Raw genomic sequence first — 24,233 nt, 5'->3', positions numbered from 1 at the left:
GAGGGAGGGAGGGAGGGAGAGAGGGAAAGAGGGAGAGGGAGGGAGGGAGGGAGGGAGAGAGAGGGGGAGAGAAAACAGGGGCATGGAATTGTTAGGACATGGTATAATGGGAAACAGTGACAGAGGGAGAGTGTGCAACTGCTAACCGTTATAACAGACAACTGAATGAGCCACTGAGACCCCTTCCACACATACAGAATAAAGCATCTTCGATCCCCTTTCACAATTGTTTGCAAGTGGATTTTGCTGTTCCGCACAGTCAAATCCAGCTGCAAAGTGCATTGGAAGTGGATTGAAAGTGCATTATTCCGCATGTGCGGAAGGGGCCTGTGACCCAAATCTCAATCCAGCTTCCAGGTATTACCTTATAGCCGCACTTTCCTCCAGATTCAAGTTGGACTTGCTCGGGAACTGACAGGAACAACTGCAAATCTCTCCAGCGCAAATCAGGCCTCAGACTTTGCCCCTTCCCAAGTGTGGTTGCTTGCCTCGCTGATCTTGCATTCAAGCGTTTCAGCCTCTGAATATCACTTAGAAACATGCTCAGACGCACCACACAGGACTGTCTGCGCAGCGCCTCTCCCCAAAAAGCCTATATGAAAAAGCATCCTTTTCACGAAATTCAAAATTAAACTTTATTTCAGGACGTCTATGGCAGTTATGAAACAGGATGGATGGCCTCTGCGGCTGTGGAGAACATCCAGGGTTGTGGTAGAGACTGCCTGCCTCGGCCGCCATCTGTTTTCACTCCCTCTGATCTATCATTCACTTCGAATTATAACATGATGAATACCCCGGTGTGGGGAAGCGTTTGAGGCAGAGGGAAAGACGTGGCGACTGATTTGCCTTCCAACAGAAGTGCCGAAAAACTTGCTTGGGAGAGGTGGAAGAACTAGAAGCAAGCACAGCTGAAGGTGATTTTGCACCTTTCGGGGTCTCAACTGTGTAACAAGTTTGGCTCTACAACAGAGAACATTTGCTTATAGATCAGTCCATGGAGTCTCCTGTTAATAAAGAGTTTTAGGAAGGAGGCGCCAGGAAAGAGAATTCTCTGCTTGAGACTTCAGGAAGCTGCTGCCAGCCAGAGCAGGAAATACTGACTGAAGCAGACCTGTGACCCTCGGTATTATAGCTTCACAGCCACCTTGAGCCAAGAGGAAATGCAGGGTAGAAATGGTTTAATAAATATACATAAATAAACATGTTTATGCATGAGGCATGATGTAATAGTTAGCGTTTCAGACTTGGGTCTGGGAGACCCAGGTTCGAATCACCATTGTCTTGGAAGCCTGCTAAGGGGCATCAACCCAGTCACTCTGGCTCAGCCCAGCCTAACTCACAGCAGTTGTTGTGAGGATAAAACAAAGAAGAGAATGCCATCAGCCACTCTAGGTTCCCCCTGGGTAGAAAAGCAAGGTATAAATATCTAAATAAATATCTCTGCCAAGCCAGAGCAAAACTAGCAGCTCTCTCCTTAACTTACTGATCATTATCATTGTCTGACAACAAGAAGAAGAGGACTTTGGATTTATATCTCACTTTTCTCAACCTTTAAGAAGCCTCAAAGCAGCTTACAAACTCCTTCCCTTCCGCTCCCCACAACAGACACCTTGGCCCCTTCCGCACACGCAAAATAATGCGTTTTCAAACCACTTTCACAACTATTTGCAAGTGGATTTTGCTATTCCGCACAGCTTCAAAGAGCACTGAAAGCAGTTTGAAAGGGCATTATTCTGCATGTACGGAATGAGCCCTTGAGAGATATGTGGGGAGAACTGAGACTGGCCCAAGGTCACCCAGCAGGCTTCATGTGAAGGAGTGGGGAAATAAATCCAGTTCATCAGATAAGAGTCTGCTGCTCACGCGAAGGAGTGCGGAACCAAACCTGGTTCTCCAGATCAGAGTCAGCAAGCAGAAATCGGAAACCTCAAGCTCTCCCATTTGAATGCCTTTCACTTGGTTTTCATGTTATAACCAGAGGTGGGATCCAGCAGGTTCTCACAGGTTCCCGAGAGTAGGTTACTAATTATTTGTGTGTGCCGAGAAGGGGTTACTAATTGGTGATTTTGCCACGTGATTTTGGCCTTTGTTACGCCCCTCCTCTCAGCAGTAGCGCGCAGAACTTGAAGCAGTCTAGCAGGAGGTGCACCGGTGTGCGTGGCAGCCTGCGCCTGCGTGCATTCGTTTCCCGCCCAAGGACCGGTGCAGCAGCTGCGTCCTTGCCACAGCCCTGCCCAGGAATACCCCGCCCCCGGAATGCCCAGCCATGCCCCCGGAATGCCCAGCCCAGCCTCATTGGCGCTATGCCACAGTTTGAATCCCACCACCATGGGAACCTGTTACTAAAATTTTTGGATCCCACCACTGGTTATAACTGTTGTGAAAAATGTACTCCATGTATGCCTGTCTCCATTAATTCAACCAAAAGTCTCTGAGTACCAAACTGTCAAGAGCATTTGCACCCTGGGGGACCTTACTTGGGTAGAAAGGCAGCATATAAATGTTTTGCATAATAAAATAAATACAAACGTAACGTGTGCCATTCGGTCCTTATACGTGCAGGATTTCATTTCATGTCACATTTTATCTCCCAGAGTAGAACAGGGTAGGCTAGCAGAGGGCCAGCAGAATTAAGCTATGCAAAATGACTTCTATTGGAACATTTCATTCTTTAAAACAACAGAGCGTCTTGGAACACCATAAAAGACCAACAGATTTATTAGACTGATTAGACTTTAAGGTAAGGATGTGCAACTCTGGCTCTCCAGAAGTTCATGGACTACAATTGCCATCAGCCCCTGCCAGCTGGCCAGGGCTCAGGGGAACCATAGTCCATGAACATCTGGAGAGCCGGTGTTGGACACCCCTGCAAGCCGTCACTAGACCTGGTTCTCTTGGCGGCAAAGTTAGGGTTCTCCAGGTTTGGGAATTCCTAGAGATGTATGGGCATGCTTCCTGGGGAGAGTGGGGTTTGCAGAGGGTATAGAACCATAGAGTCCACCCTCCAGGGGAAATGATCTGTAGTCCAGAGATCAGTTGTCATTTTGTGAGTTTTCCAGGCCACCCTTGGGTGTACTGCAGACAGCTGGCACAGCTGCCTCCTTGCTGCTGCGCTGAGCCTTCTGCTGGAGGTCGTTCATGTCAGTAAAAAAAAGAACCAGGTCTAGCCACACTTTAATTTACTTTACTTGGCTACAATGAAGGCTGCCCACAACAGGAAGCCTGCAGCCACCAGGCTCAAGCTGTTAGAGAACTGGCTGGACACGCCCAGTGACCTTCCCACAAAGCAGCTGCCGCCAGGAAAGAGGGGGCAGGGGAGGAGGGCCAGCGTGGGGGTCACTAGCCTGAGGCATTTGGCTAAAACTCCCCCTAGAGCTGCCTTGGGCCAGAGAGTCTCCAAAATCATCCTATGACAGACGTTGTTTTTAGAGCAAGGAACTACTGGAGTTCAGCCCTGCCTTCTATCTGAATCCATTCTGCAAGATAGCTGGGTGTAGTGGAGGGTTTCATTTCTCTTTCCCCCCCGCCCTTCCATTTTGTCAGCTGTCACACCAATACCTTCACAGGTACATGATGATTTTTTTGGGCAAGCATCAAAAAAGGTTGCCTGCCCTGATCAGTCTTGACTCAACCAAAATGGTAAAAGGCCTGGAATCCATGCCCTACGACAGTGGTGGTGAACCTTTGGCACTCCAGATGTTATGGACTACAATTCCCTTCAGCCCCTGCCAGCATGGCCAATTGGCCATGCTGGCAGGGGCTGATGGGAATTGTAGTCCATAACATTTGGAGTGCCACGGCCCTACGAGAAGAGACGTAGGCATAACATTTGGAGTGCCACGGCCCTACAAGAAGAGATGTAGGCTCCTTCCGCACACGCAAAATAATGCATTTTCAAACCACTTTCACAACTGTTTGCAAGTAGATTTTGCTATTCCGCACAGCTTCAAAGAGCACTGAAAGCAGTTTGAAAGTGCATTATTCTGCATGTGCGGAATGAGAGAGCTGGGTATGTTTATTTTGGTGAAGAGAAGGTGATATTATAGCCATGTTTAGATATTTGAAGGGATGTCATGTTGGTGAGGGAGTGAGTTTGTTTTCTGCTGCTGCACAGACTAGGACCAGGAGTCATGGGTTCAAGGTGAAGGAAAAGAGAGTCCGCCTAAACATTAGGAAGAACTTTCTGTCAGGCTGTTTGACAGTGGAATGCACAACCTCGGAGCGTGGTGGAGTCTCCTTCTTTGGAGGTTTTTAAACAGACGTTGGATGGCCATTTGTCTGCAACTTGCCTGTAACTCCCTAGAGATCCCATCCCAGTTACTGGTGGTCTGACTTCCAAACAGGCAGTCAAAACACTGAGGACATTTGCAAGAAGATTCTCCGGCCACATCTGACCATTGCTGATGACTCCAGCTTCTTGGCTCCAAGGTCTGTTTTCTTGCCACCCTCCCACTTCCAACCCTTTCAGCTCCAGCCATACAAACGTCAGGGACTTTTGATTTTTAAAGCCCTCAATCCAAAGCACTTCAAAAGGCACACACGGAAAAAATCCTCCCCTCTCATCTGCAAGCGTCCAGCCAAGCCCATAAACAGATAAATGGCCGGTTCCTCCACAGCCTGCAATTACCAAAGGAAGCGGTTAGAGATTCAGCCGTCTTCCCTGTTTAATTGGGCCCGAAATGATTATAGGATTAGTTGCAGTGCGGACGACACCCGTGCATGTGTGATTTTTTGGCTAACCTCGCGTCAATGCCAACCTGTATCGAACGGCTTTGAGTGCAGAACTCTTGCCTTCGGTTTTAAATTAATTTGGAGGACATTTCTATATAAACACACAAATATGCGGCTTTGGGGGCAACAGAATTATTGGCATGAGCTTCATCCAGGGAGCTAATATGGACCAGTTTGTTTTGGAAGAAGAAGAAGAGTTTGGATTTATATCCCCCCTTTCTCTCCGGCAGGAGACTCAAAGGGGCTTACAATCTCCTTGCCCTTCCCCCCTCACAACAAACACCCTGGCTCATTCCGCACATGCAGAATCATGCACTTTCAAACTGCTTTCAGTGCTCTTTGAAGCTGTGCGGAATGGCAAAATCCACTTGCAAACAGTTGTGAAAGTGGTTTGAAAACGCATTATTTTGCGTGTGCGGAAGGGGCCCCTGTGAGGTAGGTGGGGCTGAGAGAGCTCCGAGAAGCTGTGACTAGCCCAAGGTCACCCAGCTGGCGTGTGTGGGAGTGTACAGGCTAATCTGAATTCCCCAGATAAGCCTCCACAGCTCAGGCGGCAGAGCTGGGAATCAAACCCAGTTCCTCCAGATTAGATACACGAGCTCTTAACCTCCTACGCCACTGCTGCTCCTTTTACACAAAGTCCAGACATAAACCCCCACAAATGCTTACAAACCAGGTTCAGAGACCACAGCAACCTCTTATTGTTATGCTTGTGTAAAATGCCATTGAGTTGCGGCCAACTATGGCAACCCCCAGTCAGGGGCTTTCAAGGCAAGTGAGAAGCAGAAGTGGTTGGTTGTCTCTTCCCTCTGCAGAGCCTTCCTTGGTGGTCTCCCTTCCAAGTACTGACCCTGCTTAAGAAGAAGAAGAGTTTGGATTTATACCCCACCTTTCTCTCCTATAAGGAGACTCAAGACGGCCTACAAGCTCCTTTCCCTTCCTCTCCCCACAACAGACACCTGGTGAGGTAGGTGGGGCTGAGAGAGTTCCGAAGAACTGTGACTAGCCTGAGGTCACCCAGCAGGAATGGAGGAGTGTGGAAACACATCTGGCTCACCAGATAAGCCTCCGCCACTCATGTGGAGGAGTGGGGAATCAAACCTGCTCACCACACTTAGCTTCTGAAATGAGGCTGTACTATGGCACCTTCCCTCCCTGGTTATTAACCCCCATCAAACAATATTCAGAGGTAAACTACCACTGAACTTGGAGGTTTCATTTAACTATTGCAGTCAATAACTACTGAGGGGCACTTTTCAGCAAATGAGTCTAATCTCCTATTAAAACCGGCCACTCCGGCAGCCATCATGATTTACTGTGGCAACAGGTACCACAAACTAATTATGTGTTGCATATTACCTACTGACATCACTAGGTTTCCTCAAGTCTTAATACTGCAAGAGAAATAGGAAGCATTCTTATTCTTCAATACAACGTAAAACTGTATTTTTAAAGTACCATAGCCCAAGAAAAGAAGAAGAGATGATGTGGGTTTTATAAATAACACAAATGGGTTTGGATTTATATCCCTCCTTTCTCTCCTGTAAGGAGACTCAAAGGGACTGACAATCTCCTTTCCCTTTCCCCCCCTCCCCAACAAACACCCTGTGAGGTGGGTGGGGCTGAGAGAGCTCTGAAGAACTGTGACTCCCAAGGTCACCCAGATGGCATGTCTGGAACGCACAAGCTAATCTGGTGCACCAGATAAGTCTCCCCAGCTCAAGTGGCAGAGCAGGGAATCAAACCCGGTTCTCCAGATTAGAGTGCACTTGCTCTTAACCACTACACTCAACTTCATAGGCACTGGGAAAAGAGGAGGAGGAGGTGTCTTCTTCCTCTCTGTATTTCTTCCTTCAGTACCCCAGCAAAATTTAAAGGTGAAAGGGGCTGTTTTCTTTCTCCCCTGTAGAAGCTCCTCACACTCTACTAAAGCAGTACCGGTAGTATGTTATAACTGAAGGAAGAAATACAGAGAGGAAGAAGACTCCTCCTCCTCCTCTTTTCCCAGTGCCTATGAAGTTGAGTGTAGTGGTTAAGAGCAAGTGCACTCTAATCTGGAGAACCGGGTTTGATTCCCTGCTCTGCCACTTGAGCTGTGGAGACTTATCTGGTGCACCAGATTAGCTTGTGCATTCCAGACATGCCAGCTGGGTGACCTTGGGAGTCACAGTTAGAAAACCACATCCCCAAACCATCAGTCTAGTTTAAATGTCGGGCAAAGAAGATGTGGGTGGGTTCAAATCCCAGTTTACTGCGAAAGTTGCCGGATGATTATTTTGGGTTAGGCGTTCTTTCTGACTGAGCGACCCCACAGGGTTGTTAGGAGGGCCAAACTGGAGGAGGGAAGAAACCATGAGCTTGAGAGGCAGGGTGGGATAACAATGCGCTAAAAAAAGAAGCCCGTTGCCGGTTACAGAGGTTGGAGCAAATGGAATAAATCCTCCTGGAATCCTAGAGGCCACCTGCTGATGATGCCCCTTTTGGGGAGCATCAGAGTGCAGAGGACTGTAAAATAGACTTTTAAGGAGAACAGCCTCCTCCTCTGCAGCTTCCAGTTCTCTTTGCACCGAGGAGACTCTGTGTAGGGATGGGGGGTGGGGGTGAGTTCCTCTCTTTTCCACGCCGACCTTAATCCTCTTCTCTCCCCCCCGCCTTCCTCATTGCATCTCAATGGATGCCACTGGGGAGGACTCTCTCTCCCCCCCACCTTTAGCAACCCCTTCGTAGCACAACGAGCACATGGATTTAAGCCCCCCCTTGCAACGATAGGGAGGTTTCCCTTTGTTACAAAGGGGGTGAGTAGAAAGAGTGCCCCCCCCCGCACACACCGCTGTCGGGATCTCTCATCTTCCCCCTTGCAGATCTGAAGGGGTGGGGGAGCTTGGTCGCCCAGCCTCGCTTTGCATATATTTTTTTCCCGACACGGGTCTTGCGCCCGTTCAGACGAGCGCGAGCCGCGTGCAGCCGGCAGAGCCCAGACGGGTGCGGGAGGGGGAAGAGGAGGAGGGTTGCAAGGGATGGAGGGGTGGGGGGAGAGGAGCCAGGCCTGCGCCGGGGAATGACGCGCAGCTGGCAGCCCTGCTCATGCGCGGCCGGCCGGGCGGTGCTACGAGCCTGAGTAGCGAGTCCCGGGAAGGAAGGAGGGCGAGCGGAGAATGGGGCGGAATCCGGGCAGGCGGAGCGGCGGCGGCGCAGCCTGAGCAGCCCGGCTGGTCGGGAGGCGGCGGAGGGGGGGCGGGCGCCGGGTTGGGGAGGGGAAAGTTGGGCACCGGGGAGCGGCGGCGGAGGAGGAGGAGAAAGAGAGCCGAAGGGGGGCGCGGGCGGCGGCGGCAGAAGAGGAGGAGGAGGAGGAGGAGGAGGTGGCCGCCGGGGCCGCGCAGATCGCGCGCGAGTCCCTCGCCTGCCTTCGCCACCCTCCTTTGCAACAAAGTTGCTGCGTGAGATTCGGAAACCCGCGGCTGCCCTTTTGCGCCCCGCGGCAGGATTCGAACCCGGGGCGGGGCGCCGCTTGGGGGGAGAGCGGCGGCGGCGGCGGCGGCAGCAGTAGCAGCAAGAGGGGGGAAGGGATCGCCGAAGAGGAGAAGCCGCCGCCGTTCCTTGGCTGGCTGGTGTTCCTCCTTCCCATCGGGGCTGGTGCCTCTCTGGATCTAATTCGCCTCCGTCCACGCTGGAGCCGACTTTGCCTTGGATTTAGTCTCTGCAAATAAAGAATTTTTTTTTGTTGTGGGGGGAGGTGATTTTTTTAAATTAAATTTTATTTTTTGGGTTTTTTGGCCGAAGGGGTGGTGGGAGCCTCCTGGCCAGACTCGAACTCGCGATCAGATTGCGGCGCGTTTGGTTTTTTCAGATTTTTTAATATTTTTTTTTTTTGAAATGGTGTGCCCCTGGTAAGGGAGGGGAAGCTTTGTCAAGGTCATTCCGTGGATTTTAAATTTCTTCTGGATCTGCCCTGCCCCCCTTCCTGCCCACCCCATTGGGCCCCCTTTCTCTAGTAGCTGGATTATATTTATCTTCGTCTCCCCTGTCTGGATTTGAAAAGGCTAAACCCCGGGTGGCTTCTGTCTACTAAGTGGGTTTTTCCACCTTCTTTTTTTTAAAAGGCATCCCTTTTTAAACCTTTTTCTTTTTTTGGTGGGGTGGATTTCGGGGGGGGGGCTCTTTTTTGGCAATGGATGGGAAAATCAGACAGAGCAGGAAATCGAGGTCCCAGAGGGACCGGGTCAGGCGAAGGGACCCCAATGGCAGAGACCGCCCGAACCAAAGCCCTTCGTCGGCATCCGAGAGGGAACCCAGCCCGGGCAAGGAAAATACCAGTCACAATGGCCCCAATCCGAAAAGCCAGGCTTCTGCAGCCAGGAATGTCAGACCTCCGAGGCGGCGGAGGCGAGAATCCAGCTCCCAGGAAGAGGATTTAATTGACGGATTTGCCATCGCCAGCTTCAGCAGCATGGAAGCTTTGGAGGTAAGATCCCCCCTATATGAGCCGGATGGCAAGAATCCCCCCCATATGAGCCGGATTGCTCGCCGGGGCTTCGAACTGTGATAGGATTCCTCGGGGGAGGCGCAGGGGGAGCGCCCAGTGCAGGCTGGTAGGAAAGAGGTCAGCTGAATCCAGCCTCCTCTCTCTTGGCTTGTCAATATCAATTAACTTCTTGTACATGAGCAATGTGCGCAGTGGCCTGGAGGAATGGAAACAGGCGGTGGATGGGGGGAGTGGGAGACTGTGGGGCCGTGTGCACGGGCCCAAAACCCCACCAGATCTGGAGTGGGGCTTGTGACAGGCCGTCTCAGTAGACCAGGAGCTCTGGGGTTAATCCGGTGACTTTCCCTTTTCAAGGGATCGCCCCCTTGATATTGTTCAGGGGCCAAGCTCCTTGTTTGTTTTGCAGGGTTTTTTGGATTTGCTGGAAGAGATGGAAAGTTCTGGTTTTGTTTAAGGCTGAGATGTTGGGTTTTAAAAGGGGCGGGAGAGGAAGGGAGAAAGTCATTTGGGGTTCTTGTGAAGCTGTCGTCCAAGGCGTTTGGGGGCCCTGTTATCTTTTGGAAGTTGGGTATGGCTAAAATGTTACTTTTAACAGCTTCTAGCTCCTGTCTGACAGTGTGGTGATTGGGATGAGATCTTGTGGAAGAGATGTTTTGGTTTGTGTCTCTTTCCCCTCTAGCTCTATTTGGGGCAACCGAAGAAAACACTTTTCGTCTTGTGTTGACTATGCAAATGTTTTGGGTGTTAATAGGTTGGCCCAAAAAAAACACTCGGCTGACTTGTTGAGAACAATATTTGCTGTGCAAATACAGCTTGTTTTGTCTGGGTGAGGTTTAGCAGAGCAGGAAATTTAATATTTTCGGAGGGACTGTGACAAGCCAAGGGGATTTTGTGTGGCTTTTGATTTTTATGTTGTGCCTGTGATGTGATGGGAAAGTTTGAGGAGCAGATAAGGGACTTTCTGGCAAATGTTTTCTCCTTTGGTCTCTTAGTCATTTTTGGCCTGTTGCGATATGCTGAATTTTTAAAGAAACAACTTTCATGTACCTATCTCTGTGAACTTCTAGATTACGGTTCTCATGAGCTGTGTGCGCGAGTGGTGGCCACTCTGCTTAAAGTTTGTTCAGTGCTTGGCAGAATTGTTTTAAAAAATAAAACCTCCAGATTTCCTCAAAAGACAATCTTTGCAACTTACAGGGTTGGAAGTCGGGTCTGATGATGTGGTCTTTGGTTTTCTGGATGATCTGATTTGTAATGACCTTTTTTCAGAGATCCTTTATTTCATGGCTTTCCTATAAAAGGTGATGTAACCGGTGAAACTGCGATGGTGTGGAACTCTCTTATCTGTTATCTCTGGGCTTTCTGTGAAATAAGAAGTTGTTGAAACTTCTTTGGAAGAAGGAAACGGGAACTTGATACTTAATATGCGTAGCTTGGCTAGCCAAAGGTTCTTTCCAGAGAACTGTTACTTTGGTGGGGTGCTGGTTGGTCAAGGTCAGGTCTTGGCCGAAGATGTCCTTTCCCTGTGGAGTTTTAGAGTTGTCCTGTCTAAACTTGTGGCCTAGCATTCCGTTACTGTGGCATCTGCCGCGTCTTCCTATATATGGCCTCTTCGATTGTTCCTATGCCCTTTGCTCTGAGCCTTGTCATATATCTCATCAGGCACCGTGAAGAGCCAATTAAAACAACGAGCCTGTTGGGATGCCCATGGGAGTTTGGGCGAGTCTCACATCTTTGGGAAAAATATGACTTGGGGCACATCCTTTAAAATGTACTGCATTGTAGTGATGGTGGGTAAGTTGTCTGAGTATTCAGATTCCAATGGGGGCAGCTCTGAAAGCTTGTACAACTGCAAAAGGAAATAGTCCGTGAAATCAAGCCAAAATGTTTTGAGGGATGACATGCGAACTAGCTGCCAGAAAAAGTCCCTCCAAATGATTCCCTGCTGTCCTCTGAATATCAGGGTAAAGTTGGGTCTTCATGTTGATTGGCCATCTGTCAGGATCATGTGTTCCTTCATTGCAGGAGGTTGGACTTGATGGCCCTTGGGGTCTCTTCCAACTCTATGATTCTATGTTGGTGCACAAGCAGTAGTCGATCGTAACCCTGGCTTTCCTTATTCTATCCTCCTTTTGCATGTGTGGTATTAAAGCACTTATTCACCTGTGGAGAGTAGAAATACCTTTCCAAGTGATCGAGCAAGGGAGCTTTTGGAAACCTGGGGTGTGTCTTGCGCTTTCTCTCCAAGATGTTAATTTGCACCACAAAAGATTAAATAACAGGAAGGTGGACTTTTAAAAACATATATATGTATCTCAAGACTAGTAACCTTTCTGGCATTTTTCACAAGGCTGATGTGTCCCGGAGTGAGACTGGGAGGTGAACAACGGAAGTCTTGTTCAATGCAAAGCAGGCCAGATCTAATCAGTCTTGCAAGCGGGCACCTCTTGGGAATCCTACGTAAGCCTCCTTGAGTTCAGGGTTGGAAGAAAGGTGGGAAACCAAATGCAATAATGCAGAGACCAAACTTTATTTTAAGCATCTGGTTGTCACGCGGGCAACTCAGCGAGACCCTTTTTGCTGGAATGATGACCACTGGGATAGTAGAATTCTCCATTTGCTCTGGTGCCATCTGCTTTTTTACTTATTGTATTTATGGCCACCTGTAATCCCTCCTGTTTCCTTTCTGGGAGCAAGAGTAAGCATCTTTGTTGTGATGGTTACACTGGGGTGAATCTCAATCTCATCTTCTCTAGCTAAAGAAAAGGAGGTGTGGATCGTCCTGGGGACCAGATATTACCAGAAAGGTTACTAGCCTGGGGCGGGGGGGGGGGGGGTGTTGTATGTGTGTGTGTGTGTTTTAAAAAGCCCACCTTCCTGTATTACCAGCTATTGAACTGACCAGGGAGAAGCAGTATTAGAAACTCCCACTTGGATTCACGTGCTAAGTACTGCCATTCTCCTCATCGATTAAAACATGGTCCTGTTTTCCTAATAGCACATCCTTTCCAAGGAGAGAAAACAAAACAGGTGAGCTAGAAGAGGAGGAGGAGGAGTTTGGATTTATATGCCACTTTTCTCAACTGTGAGGAGCCCCAAAACGACTTACAGGCTCCCCACAACAGACGCCTCGCAAGGCAGGTGGGGCTGAGAGAGTTCTGAGGGAACTGTGTAAATTATATAAAGAATATAACACTTTCCCAGCAAGCTCTATACATAAAATGTGCTTTATCCTTCCAATAATTTGGAACACTTCAGAAGGGAGTTCAGGGCTAACTACCCAGTTGAATGAACGGGGGAGAGATGACAACTAAGGGTTTAGCCAGTTCCTAATTTACTATTTTAACCAACATTGTTACTAAAGTGTAGTGTTCCTCTGTGTGTAGATATATAATTCTTCGCTGGTGTTCAAAGAAAGGGGGGAAGGTACATCACGTGGCAGAGTGTACATACTTTCCAGCAGTGTGCCAGTGATTCATGAAGGCACATCTTGCCAGACACACACTGGGTCTTACTAAAGGGCTCTGTAAATGTCCTATTTTCCTGTTGGCCAGGATTGTGGAAGTGCATGAGTGGCCAAGTAGTTGACCACAAGCTGTACCTGGCGTCCACCACGACAGGTGACAAGCGGCGCAGCGTACAGAGGTGAGGCGCGTGTAGGCAAGCGCAGAGTGTGCTGTGACCCTTGGAAGCCATAACAAGGTGTTTGTGAAGCCGTGGAAAGGAAGGCATGTCTGCAGTCCCCTCTATCAATATTCAAGAGAGCACTCCTTTCTGTGGCGTTCTTGTGCTCTAATTGGCTCATCAGAATAAACGGGATAAGCAGAATTCTCTTGTTTGCTTTCATGTGCCGAACGGAGAGGTGGTGTAGCACTTGAGGGGATTTGAGAAGCCACGGTGGAGGGTTGTTTGTGTAGGTGTGCGTCTTGCGTTGATTAAAACCAGAAAACCACACAGGCTTGCACTAACAAAGCGAGGCAAAAAAAAAAATCACCATGTGCTCTGGTAGGGGTTTTCCGGTACAAAGGCCGCTAGGGCAACGTTGGGGGCATTTGAGAACTGGAATTGCCAGCTAAACTCTTGATGCTATCGTTAGCCAAGGGGATTACCAGAATTGTGATTGAAAGGACAAACAAAAACCCAAAGTTAGGTACACGGCGTGTATTGTGATTTAGATTCGTGAAAAAAAAAATACAAAGGATGCTGGAGAGGATCAGTTTTCATCATAACTGCTCCTTTACACCAGCCTCCTTGCCACAGGAAAATTGTTTGGGAGAAATCGGAAGACAACAGCCCCCCTCAACCCGACTTTTTTCCAGCATGAGTACCTGTCCCCTCACCCCACCTGGGTGTTTGTATATGGGGAAAAAGCAGACGTCCAAGCATGCAGTAACGCTTTGTTGCAGTCTGTTCTAATCGGGTTGGCCTGCACAATTGTTTTACAAAGTTTGCTTTTTATAAGAGCCGGTGGTTAAGAAAACAGAATGGTTGAACTGTTGTGAACTTCCCCTCTAAGTGAGGCTTCCTGTGGAGAAGACTTTGGTGGAAAAGTTTGGGAGAAGTATCCCTTTTTCACTGGGGTTCCTTTTCAAGTAGAAGAAGAGTTTGGATTTATACCCCACCTTTCTCTCCTGCAAGGAGAGTCAAGGTGGCTTACAAAACTGCTTTCCCTTCCTCTCCCCACAATAGACACCCTGTGAGGGTGATGAGGCTGAGAGAGTTCTGAGAGAACTGTGGCCCTCCCAAGGACACCCAGCAGGAAGGTTGGTGTGCGGAAACACATCTGGTTCACCAGATAAGAACATAAGAACTAGCCTGCTGGATCAGACCAGAGTCCATCTAGTCCAGCACTCTGCTACTCACAGTGGCCCACCAGGTGCCTTTGGGAGCTCACATGCAGGATGTGAAAGCAATGGCTTTCTGCGGCTGTTGCTCCCGAGCACCTGGACTGCTAAGGCATATACAATCTCAGATAAAAGAGGATCAAGATTGGTAGCCATAAATCGACTTCTCCTCCATAAATCTGTCCAAGCCCCTTTTAAAGCTATCCAGGTTAGTGGCCATCACCACCTCCTGTGGCAGCATATTCCAAACACCAATCACACGTTGTGTGAAGAAGTGTTTCCTTTTATTAGTCCTAATTCTCCCCCCCCTCCCCCAGCATTTTCAATGAATGCCCCCTGGTTCTAGTATTGTGAGAAAGAGAAAAATTTCTCTCTGTCAACATTTTCTACCCCATGCATAATTTTATAGACTTCAATCATACCCCCCCTCAGACATCTCCTCTCCAAACTAAAGAGCCCCAAACTCTGCAGCCTCTCCTCATAAGGAAGGTGCTCCAGTCCCTCAATCATCCTCATTGCCCTCCTCTGCACTTTTTCTATCTCTTCGATATCCTTTTTGAGAAATGGCGACCAGAACTGAACACAGTACTCCAAGTGCGGTCGCACCACGGCTTTATATAAGGGCATGACAATCCTTGCAGTTTTATTATCAACTCCTTTCCTCTGCCGCTCAGGTGGAGGGGTGGGGAATCAAACCCGGTTCTCCAGATCAGAATCCACCTGCTCTTAACCACTATACCACACTAGCTCCCATATCAGTCACCACATCAACCTCTATGTCCTTGTCAGTACAGTGTTCTGTATGCGTGTCTTTTTCATGCTGAGGGTGGGGGTGGGGAATCTAGATTTTCAAGGATCAACACTAACAAGTCAGAGATAGTTTGAAAAACAAGGTTGGTTGAAGCTTCCTCAATGTGGGCTGGAGTAGCCATTGAATTTGCTTCAGCTTCAGGGAGCTTTCTTGCACATTTAGTGCACTGCGGCAGCTAATCTATGCTGTCCAGGATCCTAGCGATTTGGGTGTCCTTCTGTGCGTAGATTGGTGTGCTCTCCAACTGGGTGTACTTGGCAGGTACATCAGAGACCTGGGAATGTGTACAAATTGTGGAAAACCTTGGGCAGCAGAACAAACGAAGCGGCTTTCATTCCGTGCAGTTTCCTAACTGGCGGAGACTTGAACAGACAAAGGCCTTTCCAAATGCGTGTTCCCTGAAATCATTTCACTGAGATGTTAGAAACTGAATCTAGGGCCATTTGCACATAAAACCCTTGTGCTAGTCTGCGCTTCCGAGCACACAGATCACAAGTTCACAAAGCTACCCAAAAACACTGATCCAGCTTGTCTCTGTATGGTTAGCTTAATTTTGCAGTGGTTTCCGAGATCTCTCAGTACTTCTAGCTGAGATCCTTTTTAAACTGAGGTGATGGGGATTGGATCTGGGATCTCTTGGGAACCATGTGCATGCTTTCTTAGGGCCGTGGTCTCTTTTGTGTTGAATGATTGGGGTCTGTGCGTATACATGAATTTGCTTGCTATTTGATGTCTTAAGAATTGAGGGGAGTGTGCACACACATCCACACACATGTGTGCTGACACCTCTTTGTCCTCTTCTGCCTGTGACGTCCCATTTTGAACAGCTTTAATGCTTTGCTCTGGCACCTTTACATTCTTGGTCCTCGTACGTGTGAACTGAAGATTGCAAATATAGATTGGATATTACAATGGAAGTGTGGTGTGTATGAGTTTTCAAACCAGGGTATTGAGAGCCCATCCAGCTGTTTGGGTCTGCTACCTCCGAGGTTTGCTTTGGCACCTTTCTGTGCCTGGTTCTTGTGGGTTTGCAAACTGAAGTTTGCCAGTATAAACTGAATATTATGTTGTTGTTATTATTTATTAAATTTAGTATACCGCCCTATCCCCGAAGGGCTCAGGGCAGTGTACAGATAAAACATCAGCTGAAATAAAGACATGTGTTAGGTTTTCAAACCAGGATACTGAGAGAACCACCTGGCTGTTTGGGTCTGCTCCCTCCAAGCAAATGGCAATTAAGACCTTGTGCTTTTAATGCTCCCTCCAGCCCGACCTTGGCTTGCATTTAATGCAAAATAACTTGGATGATGTGCTTTTACCTAGACCACCTTTGATCGTGGAGTAGCAAGCTTAGCAGCTGCACTTCAAAATCTGTTATGCGGTGCCTGTTGTGGCGAGAGCGCAAACCTTGCAGGCCAATCAGCACAGATGCCTGAAGATCTTCTGGATCCACACCGCCAGCACGGCAACAGGGCTCATAACAAATTCTGGGCATAAGCTCCCCCCCACCCCCACCCCCCATAAAAATAGCATGAAAAGGAAAATTTGTCAGCACAGTAATTAATCAGCTGTTGCAGAAGGCTTGCTGGTAGAGAGTCGGGGAGTGAATCTAGCATTGTGCAGCATTCCCTTTGGCCGTCGGCTCAGCACGTTTTAACAAAGCGCAGGATTGTTAATTGTGTAACAGAGACCGATGGAGAGAGCCGCGGATCTATGGTGGCGGAAAGTACCATTAAGCAACCTCGGAGGCTTTTCAAGGCAAGAGAGGTTCACGCCTCTCCCTCCGTGGGGACCCTGGACTTCCTTGGTGGTTTCCCATCCAAGTATGAACCAGGGCCAAACCCTGCCTAGCTTCTGAGACCCGACAAGAGCAGGCTATAGAACGTGATTTTTCCAGAGGGGCTTTTTTTTTTTTTTTGCCAACGCGGCCTTTTCATTCAGAAAAGGATATCTTCTCCCGCTGCTCCCAGTGGCCACGTGAGCAGCAGATCCGCACCGAGCTGCCAGATGTGTGTGTCATTTTCCAATTGATGCCTTGGGGAAGAGAGCTTGTACGAAAACACAGAGGTCAGTTTTATCAGGTCCTCGTGGCCCTGACATTTGGCCTTTCACGTGTCTTGAAAAACAAACTGGTGGAACCAGGTGGGAAGAAGTGAAGATTTGGTGTTGGTGGGTAAGAATTTGAAGTTCACCAGCCCCAAGGTTTTGTCTGTTTTTTTTTAATTTGTAGAATGTGGAGTCCATTTTCATTTTTAAGGGAAGGGTCTGGATTTTGTCATGGGGAAGAGGAGGAGGAGGAGTTGTTTCTTTCCAGTAAGGAGACTCAAAGGGGCTTACAAACTACTTTCCCTTCCCCCCCCACAACAAACACCCTGTGAGGTAGGTGGGGCTGAGAGAGCTCCAAAGAGCTATGACTAGCCCAAGGTCGCCCAGCTGGCGTGTGTGGGAGTGCACAGGTTAATCTGAATTCCCCAGATAAGCCTCCACAGCTCAAGCGGCAGAGTGGGGAATCAAACCCGGTTGCTCCAGAATAGAGTGCACCTGCTCTTAACCACTACGCCACTGCTGCTCCATGAGCATGGAATGGTTCTGTGCTTTGACATAGTTGGCGGCAGTGTAGGAGGATTAAAGTCCACAACATCTTAAAAATAGCTGCAAAGAGTAGCTGCGATGGTCTGCAGTAGAACTGTTCAATTCGAATCCAGCGCCATCTTACAGACCAACAAGGTTTTTGGGGCTGTTAGCTTTTGACCGGGAAAGTTCCCTTTGTCAGACAGCTGGGAAGAGATGCTTTGATTCTTAAAAGCTTATAAACTTGAAATCTTGGTGGTCTTTAATGTGCTGTTGAATTCAAATCTTTCTCTTCTGCTGCAGACTACAATGGCTCCTCACTTCAAACTATCCGCGGTAAAGCGTGTGACCTCTGGCAAAGCTCTTCTTTCTCCCAAGATTTGATAGTTTGAGGCAAACTCTCCCCACCCCACCCCTCCCTTTCTCAAGATTAAAAATAGAAGCGTGCTTCCGAAAAGGTTCTCTTCTTAGAGTGTGCCCATCCTTTGTACTTCTGCATGAATCACTGATCTGGGCATACTTTCTGATTGGAAGGAGGCCAAAGCAGAGCATGTGCCGAGTTAGAAGTGGTAACTTTCTCTGGGTGATTTTGGTGCGGCAGTTGTTGAATAAATCCCAGACACAAGTCCGGCAGCAGCAACAAGATTTCCTGGGTAAACCTTTGGGAGTCAAAGGTCCCTTTTGCTGGTGAAAGGAACTTTGACTCTTAGCAGTTTATCCTGGAAATCTTGTCTAAGATGCTCCTGGACTGATTTTCTAGTGCAGACTGGTACTGGAAAAGGGATCCATTAATACTATGTGCTGTAGAAACTAGAACTGGCAAGTCCAGAGCAGTGAGTCACCCAGAGAGACAGCAAGTAGCCTCCTTTATTAGGTGTGCCCTCTGGGCTCCTAATTGCCATTATTTGTTTCTTGCTGCACACTAGCAATTTTTTCACGGTGTGCAGTTTGGAATTACTGGCCTAGCCCCACCTGCAAATAGCTTCGTAAGCAAGCAGTGTTGCTTGGTGAGCAGGTTTGGCGCGCGTTGTGCCGATCCTCAGTTCAGCTCCAGTGCTAAGGACAAAGTCATCACACCGCTTAATCTAGACAATATCTGTTTTTTTAAAAAAACAATGCAGAAAGAGCCGAACTGGGAAACATTTTGCAAACGGGCACTGCCTTGTTCTGTAAGGGCGCCTTCTCCTTCCTTAAACTTGGTTTGAACAGAATGGCTTTGTTCTGTTTTCTTGGGGGGAGGGCATGAAGAAAAGGGCTTCAGGAAAGGGGAAAAAAAGATTTTGCTGTTGAACATCCAAGTTTTCCATTTGCCCAGTTTTAATGACAAACCCATCAGGCAATATTCCCTGCACCTGCAGTTTAATATATAATTCACTCAAGGTGACCTCTAAAGCGGAATGTGATTTCTGTTCTCCTTGGATGTTAGAAACCCAATATATTATCTTCCCCCCTCCCTGTTTATTCTCTGTATTGGGTTTAAATTGCATTCATTATTATTTGGGGACACAGCCTCCCCTGTTCCCAGGGCTGAGGGTGGGCCGAGCTGGGCTTGCCAATGTATTTTATTAAGCGATAGAGATATTGTGACCTTATGCAACGAGCTCCTGAACATAAGGAAGAATTCTGGGCTGTCCGTACACACCATTTGCATCTTGAAATGCTCCACAATGGCTTACCCATAGCACTTCAGAGTCTCCGAAAGCATTTACATATAAATAACTCTGTAAAGCTGTAAACTTAAGCCATCCTAGAAGTTTCAGACTCTTTCAGATGTCGCAAAACTCTTTGCTTTTTTAAAGATGTGAAGTTGGTTGTTGCAGGGCTTGGGGCCAGGGCTGGCAGCCCTCTGGTCAAGATGTCCTGTGACTAGTCAAGATGTCCTGTGACTGGTCAAGGTGTCCTGTGACTGTGTTCACACCAGTGTGGTGTAGTGGTTAAAAGCAGGTGCACTCTAAACTGGAGAACCGGATTGGATTCCCCGCTCTGCCACTTGAGCTGTGGAGGCTTATCTGGTGAACCAGACTAGCTTGTGCACTCCAGCACGTGCCAGCTGGGTGACCTTGGCTAGTCACAGTTCTTTGGAGCTCTCTCAGCCCCACCCACCTCACAGGGTGTTTGTTGTGGGGGGGGGGGAAGGGAGAAGGGAAAGGAGATTGTAAGCCCCTTTGAGTCTCCTTACTGGAGAGAAAGGGGTGTTTGTTCTGGGGGCGGGGGGGGAAGGGAAAGGAGATTGTAAGCCCCTTTGAGTCTCCTTGCAGGAGAGAAAGAGGGGATATAAATCCAAACTCCTCTTCTTCAAACTTGTGCACGCCAGCACATGCCAGCTGGGTGACCTTGGCTAGTCACAGTTTAATCCTTTGCTACAGCAGGAGTAAAAATCCAGACCCTTCCCTTAAGGGGTGGAAGGGAGAAGGGAAAGGAGATTGTGAGCCCCTTTGAGTCTCCTTACAGGAGAGAAAGGGGGATATAAATCCAAATGCTTCTTCTCCTACCTTATATACTGCAGTTCCTTCTCCCTCCCTATATTTGGTCATTGACCATAAATAAAGTATTCTATTCTCCCACCCTATCTCTTCCTTGCTTCATTCAGGCATCAAAGCAGGTGGTGGTTACAGCTGGTTGCTGTGCTGTTGCTGGACAGCTGCATCTGCTGTCCAGAGAAAGGGGCACGAGTGGCACCTGCTTCTCCTAGCTGCCATGGATAAGCAGGGGGCACCATGCCCATTTGTGCCCTGCCCCCAGATGTATTGCAAGAGCAGTCAGCTTTGACTGGCCTAAGGCCCCTTAACAGAGTTCATGATAGAAATAAGTTTGAGCCGGAGAGTTCTTGGTTTGTCGCTCAGCTGTTCAGCCGTTTTTCTACCCATACATGAAGCTGTCTTGTACTGAATCAGCAATATATAGAATCATAGATTTGGAAGAGACCCCAGGGCATGAAGTCCAACCCCCTGCGATGCAGGAACGCACAATCAAAGCACTCCTGACAGCCTCTCTTTAAAAACCTCCAACTCCATCACACTCCGAGGTAGTGCATTCCAAACAGCCCTGACTGTCAGGAAGTTTTTCCTGATGTTTAGGTGGAATCTCTTTTCCTTCACCTTGAACCCATTCCTCCTGGTCCTAGTCTCTGGAGCAGCAGAAAACAAGCTTACTCCCTCACCAACACGACATCCTTTCAAATACCTAAACCGGGCTATCATGTCACCTCTTAACCTTCTCTTCACCAAACTAAACATACCCAGCTCCCTAAGTCTCTCCTCGTAGGGCATGGATTCCAGACCTTTTATCATTTTGGTTGCCCTCCTCTGGACACGTTCCAGCTTGTCAATATCCGTCTTGAATTGCAGTGCTCAGAACAGTACGTAATATTCCAGGTGAGGTCTAACCAATGCAGAATAGAGAGGTACAATTACATCCCTCAAACTAGATCAGACCTGGGCATTATACGGACCGCGGGCCACAGCTGGCCTGCTGGATGACCCTGACTGGCCCCCCTGCCTTGCTGGGAAGCGAGGCCCCTTTGAAAGCCCCACTGCCGGCTTCTGCGGGGCTTTCAAAAGCGCCTCGCCCCCCTGCCTTTTGGCTCAGCCCTCCACAATATTTTCTGTTTCTTATGTGGCCCCATGGAAAAAATAATTGCCCACCCCTGATCTAGATACTATACTCCTATTGATACAGCCCAGAATCGCATTGGCCTTCTTGGCTGCCTCATCACACTGCTGACTCATATGCAAAGAAGTGGTACAGCAAAAGTACGAATAAACACAAATGACTTTTCCGAACCCAATGTCAATAAGTGTATTTACCTTAAATTTTGTGGCGATAGCAATAATTGTTTACTATTAGCTTATTATTGTCACCAACAAAACTTAAGGTAAATATACTTATCGACGTACATTTTGGGTACAGTTATTTGTATTTATTTGTATAGAATGAGATTGGCCCTCTCAGTATTGTATATTCAGAGGGACAGGGGCTCTCCATGGTCTTGAGTAGACGTCTTTACTGTTACCTGCTACCTGGTCCTTTCAGCTGGAGATGCTGGGACCGAACGTGAGAGCTTCTGCGTGCTGAGAAGGTGCTTCACCGCTGAGCCTCAGCCCCTCAAATGCACACCTGGTTCTTACAGCAGTCCCTTTGCTACAGCAGGAGTAAAAGTTGCGCTGATGTATTGCTGTGCAGTCAACATCTGCTCTATGCAGGGGAGCTGGTGGAAGGGATTTGGGGGGGGGGATACGGTTACACGGGGGGGCACAAGGAGCTCCTGATTTGGTCATTCCCCACCTCGTGCTTTCAGCGGCCAAGTCTGGTTTCACTTTCTCACAGGCATCCATTTCGTAAAGGGGTTAACTATTCTTCATTTCAGATTGATTATTCCACATTCAGCAGATGGCCGGCAAGACCGAGGGTGAAAGTGCGAGGTTTTTTTTTTTCCTAAATGGACTGAAGCAAGGAAAAGACCTCTGGCCAGGGAAGATTTTTAAGGATTTTGTTAATAGGCTGCAAAGTCTATAAAAGCGCAGAGACCCATTTTTCAAATCCTTTTGTCAAATCGTCAGTAATCCGTTACTCTGTAGCACTTCCAGGGTGTGTGTGTGTGCGTGCGGGTGGGCAGGCGGGCGGGCGGGCGGGGTGGGGGTGGGATGCTTTCCCTGCCTTGCTCAGTTTATCTTCTCCTTGTCCTTGCAGTTGAGGAATCTGAAACTATTGTTGTGTGTATATAATGTTGGTTGTCGTATGCTGCCTGATGCATGCAAGGAGGGTGCCCTGTTTTTCTCAGTTGCATACCAGTCCAGCCTTAGTAGATCAGGCTGGTGGTGTGCAAAGCCAGGCAGATCCAGTTTTGGGTCTCTCTCACTCACAACTAAGGCGTTATACACAGAATTGCCTCCCTTTCCTCCTCAGGAAGTTAGAAAAAAATGGATTGCGTCTGTAGCTGTTTCTGGATCTGAGAAAGGTTCTGACTTCTTTGGTGTCAGCTTAGCGAAATGGGCCACCTGGAACTTTTTCAACTGTTCAAGTATTCAGGAGTGGGCCAGAGTATGTAACAGCCCTGCTGGTTTAAAGCAATGCCCCCTCTAGTCTGGTATCCTGTTTCCCATACTATGGCCCCTTCCGCACATGCAGAATAATGCACTCTCAATCCACTCTCGATGCACTTTGCAGCTGGATTTGACTGTGCGGAATAGCAAAATCTACTTGCAAACAATTGTGAAAGTGGATTGAAAATGCATTATTATTATACTAGTGACTAGTATTCAAAGTTACGCTGCTTCTGATCATGGAGGTTCTCATCAAGCCAACCTGGCTAATAGCTGCAAGAATAAATAATGGCCGGATGTTTCATCTAACTTTGTGGAAAAGTCATGTGTTCTGACATGTCTTCATTTGACATGTCTTCATTTGACAATGTAAGAAGACATCTGCTGGATCAGACAAGTGGTTCTTCTAGTCCAGCTTCCTTTCTCATTCAGTGGCCAGCCAGTTGCTCTGCAAGGTCAACAAACCAATTGCGGAGACCCTTTCCCTGATGTGGCTTCCTAGTACTACTGCCTCTAAACATAGAGGTTCCCTTTACTGAGCATGGTTGGCAGCCATTGATAGACCTGTCCTCCAAGAATCTGACTCTCAGTATGGTGTAGTGGTTAAGAGCAGGTGCACCCTAATCTAAAGAACTGGGTTTGATTCTCCGCTCTGCCACTTGAGTTGTGGAGGCTTATCTGGTGAACCAGATTAGCTTGTCCACTCCAGCACATAGCAGTTGGGTGGCCTTGGGCTAGTCCAGGGGTAGGGAACCTGCGGCTCTCCAGATGTTCAGGAACTACAATTCCCATCAGCCTCTGTCAGCATGGCCAATTGGCCATGCTGGTAGGGGCTGATGGGAATTGTAGTTCCTGAACATCTGGAGAGCCGCAGGTTCCCTACCCCTGGGCTAGTCACAGTTCTTCAGAGCCCTCTTAGACCCACCCACCTCACAGGGTGTTTGTTTTTTTGGAGGGAGGGTGGAATGCAAAGGAGATTGTAAGCCGCTTTGAGTCTCCTTCCTTCCTTCCTTCCTTCCTTCCTTCCTTCCTTCCTTCCTTCCTTCCTTCCTTCCTTCCTTCCTTCCTTCCTTCCTTCCTTCCTTCCTTCCTTCCTTCCTTCCTTCCTTCCTTCCTTCCTTCCTTCCTTCCTTCCTTCCTTCCTTCATATGCTGTCAGCCAGTTGTTTCCACAACCTGAAATTAAATTTCGGTACCTTCTGTGTACTTTCCAGTTCATCTTTCGTTATCAAAGTTCAGCACTTGCTGTCGAATCCCACCCACATCACAGTGCTGCAGTTTTCTCCTTCCCTTTTCCCAGCTGCCCCCATGGAGGAAAGAGAATCATACAGGCAAATAGTATTTGACAATGGCTCTCAGTAACAGACCATTTTGAGAGGTGGGTCAATCACACACCCCCCGCCCCGAGTCCCTTATCAAAACAATTCTCTGGCAGAAATAGTTTGCTGACCGTCTTGGCTTTCACCAGGTTGCAAGGGAGGAGAATGAGCTTAGCGCAAATCTAATTATGCAGGAGTTGGTAATGAGTAAGGATCAAGGCCAGCTTGCCTGTATTGGGAATCTATACCTCATCAGCAAGACCTGTTCCTGTGGGATGAACACAGTGAATATCAATGGACATTGTTCCGTGAGAGCAAGCCATTGAGCAGCAGTGATTTTTGTGCCATAATGAAGTGTAACAGTTCCACAGGAAGAGTTTGTACCAATGGCAGGCTGTTATCACAGTGTATGTTAATTGCCATTGGGCTATGC

At 48.2% G+C, this 24,233-nt stretch overlaps 1 protein-coding gene across 15 annotated transcripts in view; it reads left to right on the top strand.

The window, feature by feature from the left end:
• The first annotated feature begins 8,031 nt into the window (after nt 1-8,031).
• Nucleotides 8,032-24,233, top strand: part of FBRSL1 (fibrosin like 1) — an 839,253-nt gene continuing 823,051 nt past the window's right edge. For 10 of the 15 annotated variants that reach the window (XM_048514435.1, XM_048514428.1, XM_048514439.1 and 7 more), the window contains exon 1: nt 8,033-9,193. In XM_048514435.1, the coding sequence (XP_048370392.1) occupies nt 8,900-9,193 (294 nt within the window). In that variant the 5' untranslated portion in view covers nt 8,033-8,899. Of the gene's footprint in view, nt 9,194-24,233 lie in introns of all 15 variants that reach the window. The other 5 variants (XM_048514425.1, XM_048514427.1, XM_048514438.1 and 2 more) reach the window with 3 other exon arrangements.

The sequence above is a fragment of the Sphaerodactylus townsendi genome, linkage group LG13 (assembly GCF_021028975.2).
Source record: "Sphaerodactylus townsendi isolate TG3544 linkage group LG13, MPM_Stown_v2.3, whole genome shotgun sequence".
Taxonomy (NCBI): domain Eukaryota; kingdom Metazoa; phylum Chordata; class Lepidosauria; order Squamata; family Sphaerodactylidae; genus Sphaerodactylus; species Sphaerodactylus townsendi.
The sequence above is the reverse complement of the archived record's forward strand: the minus strand, read 5'-3'. Positions and strand labels throughout refer to the sequence as shown.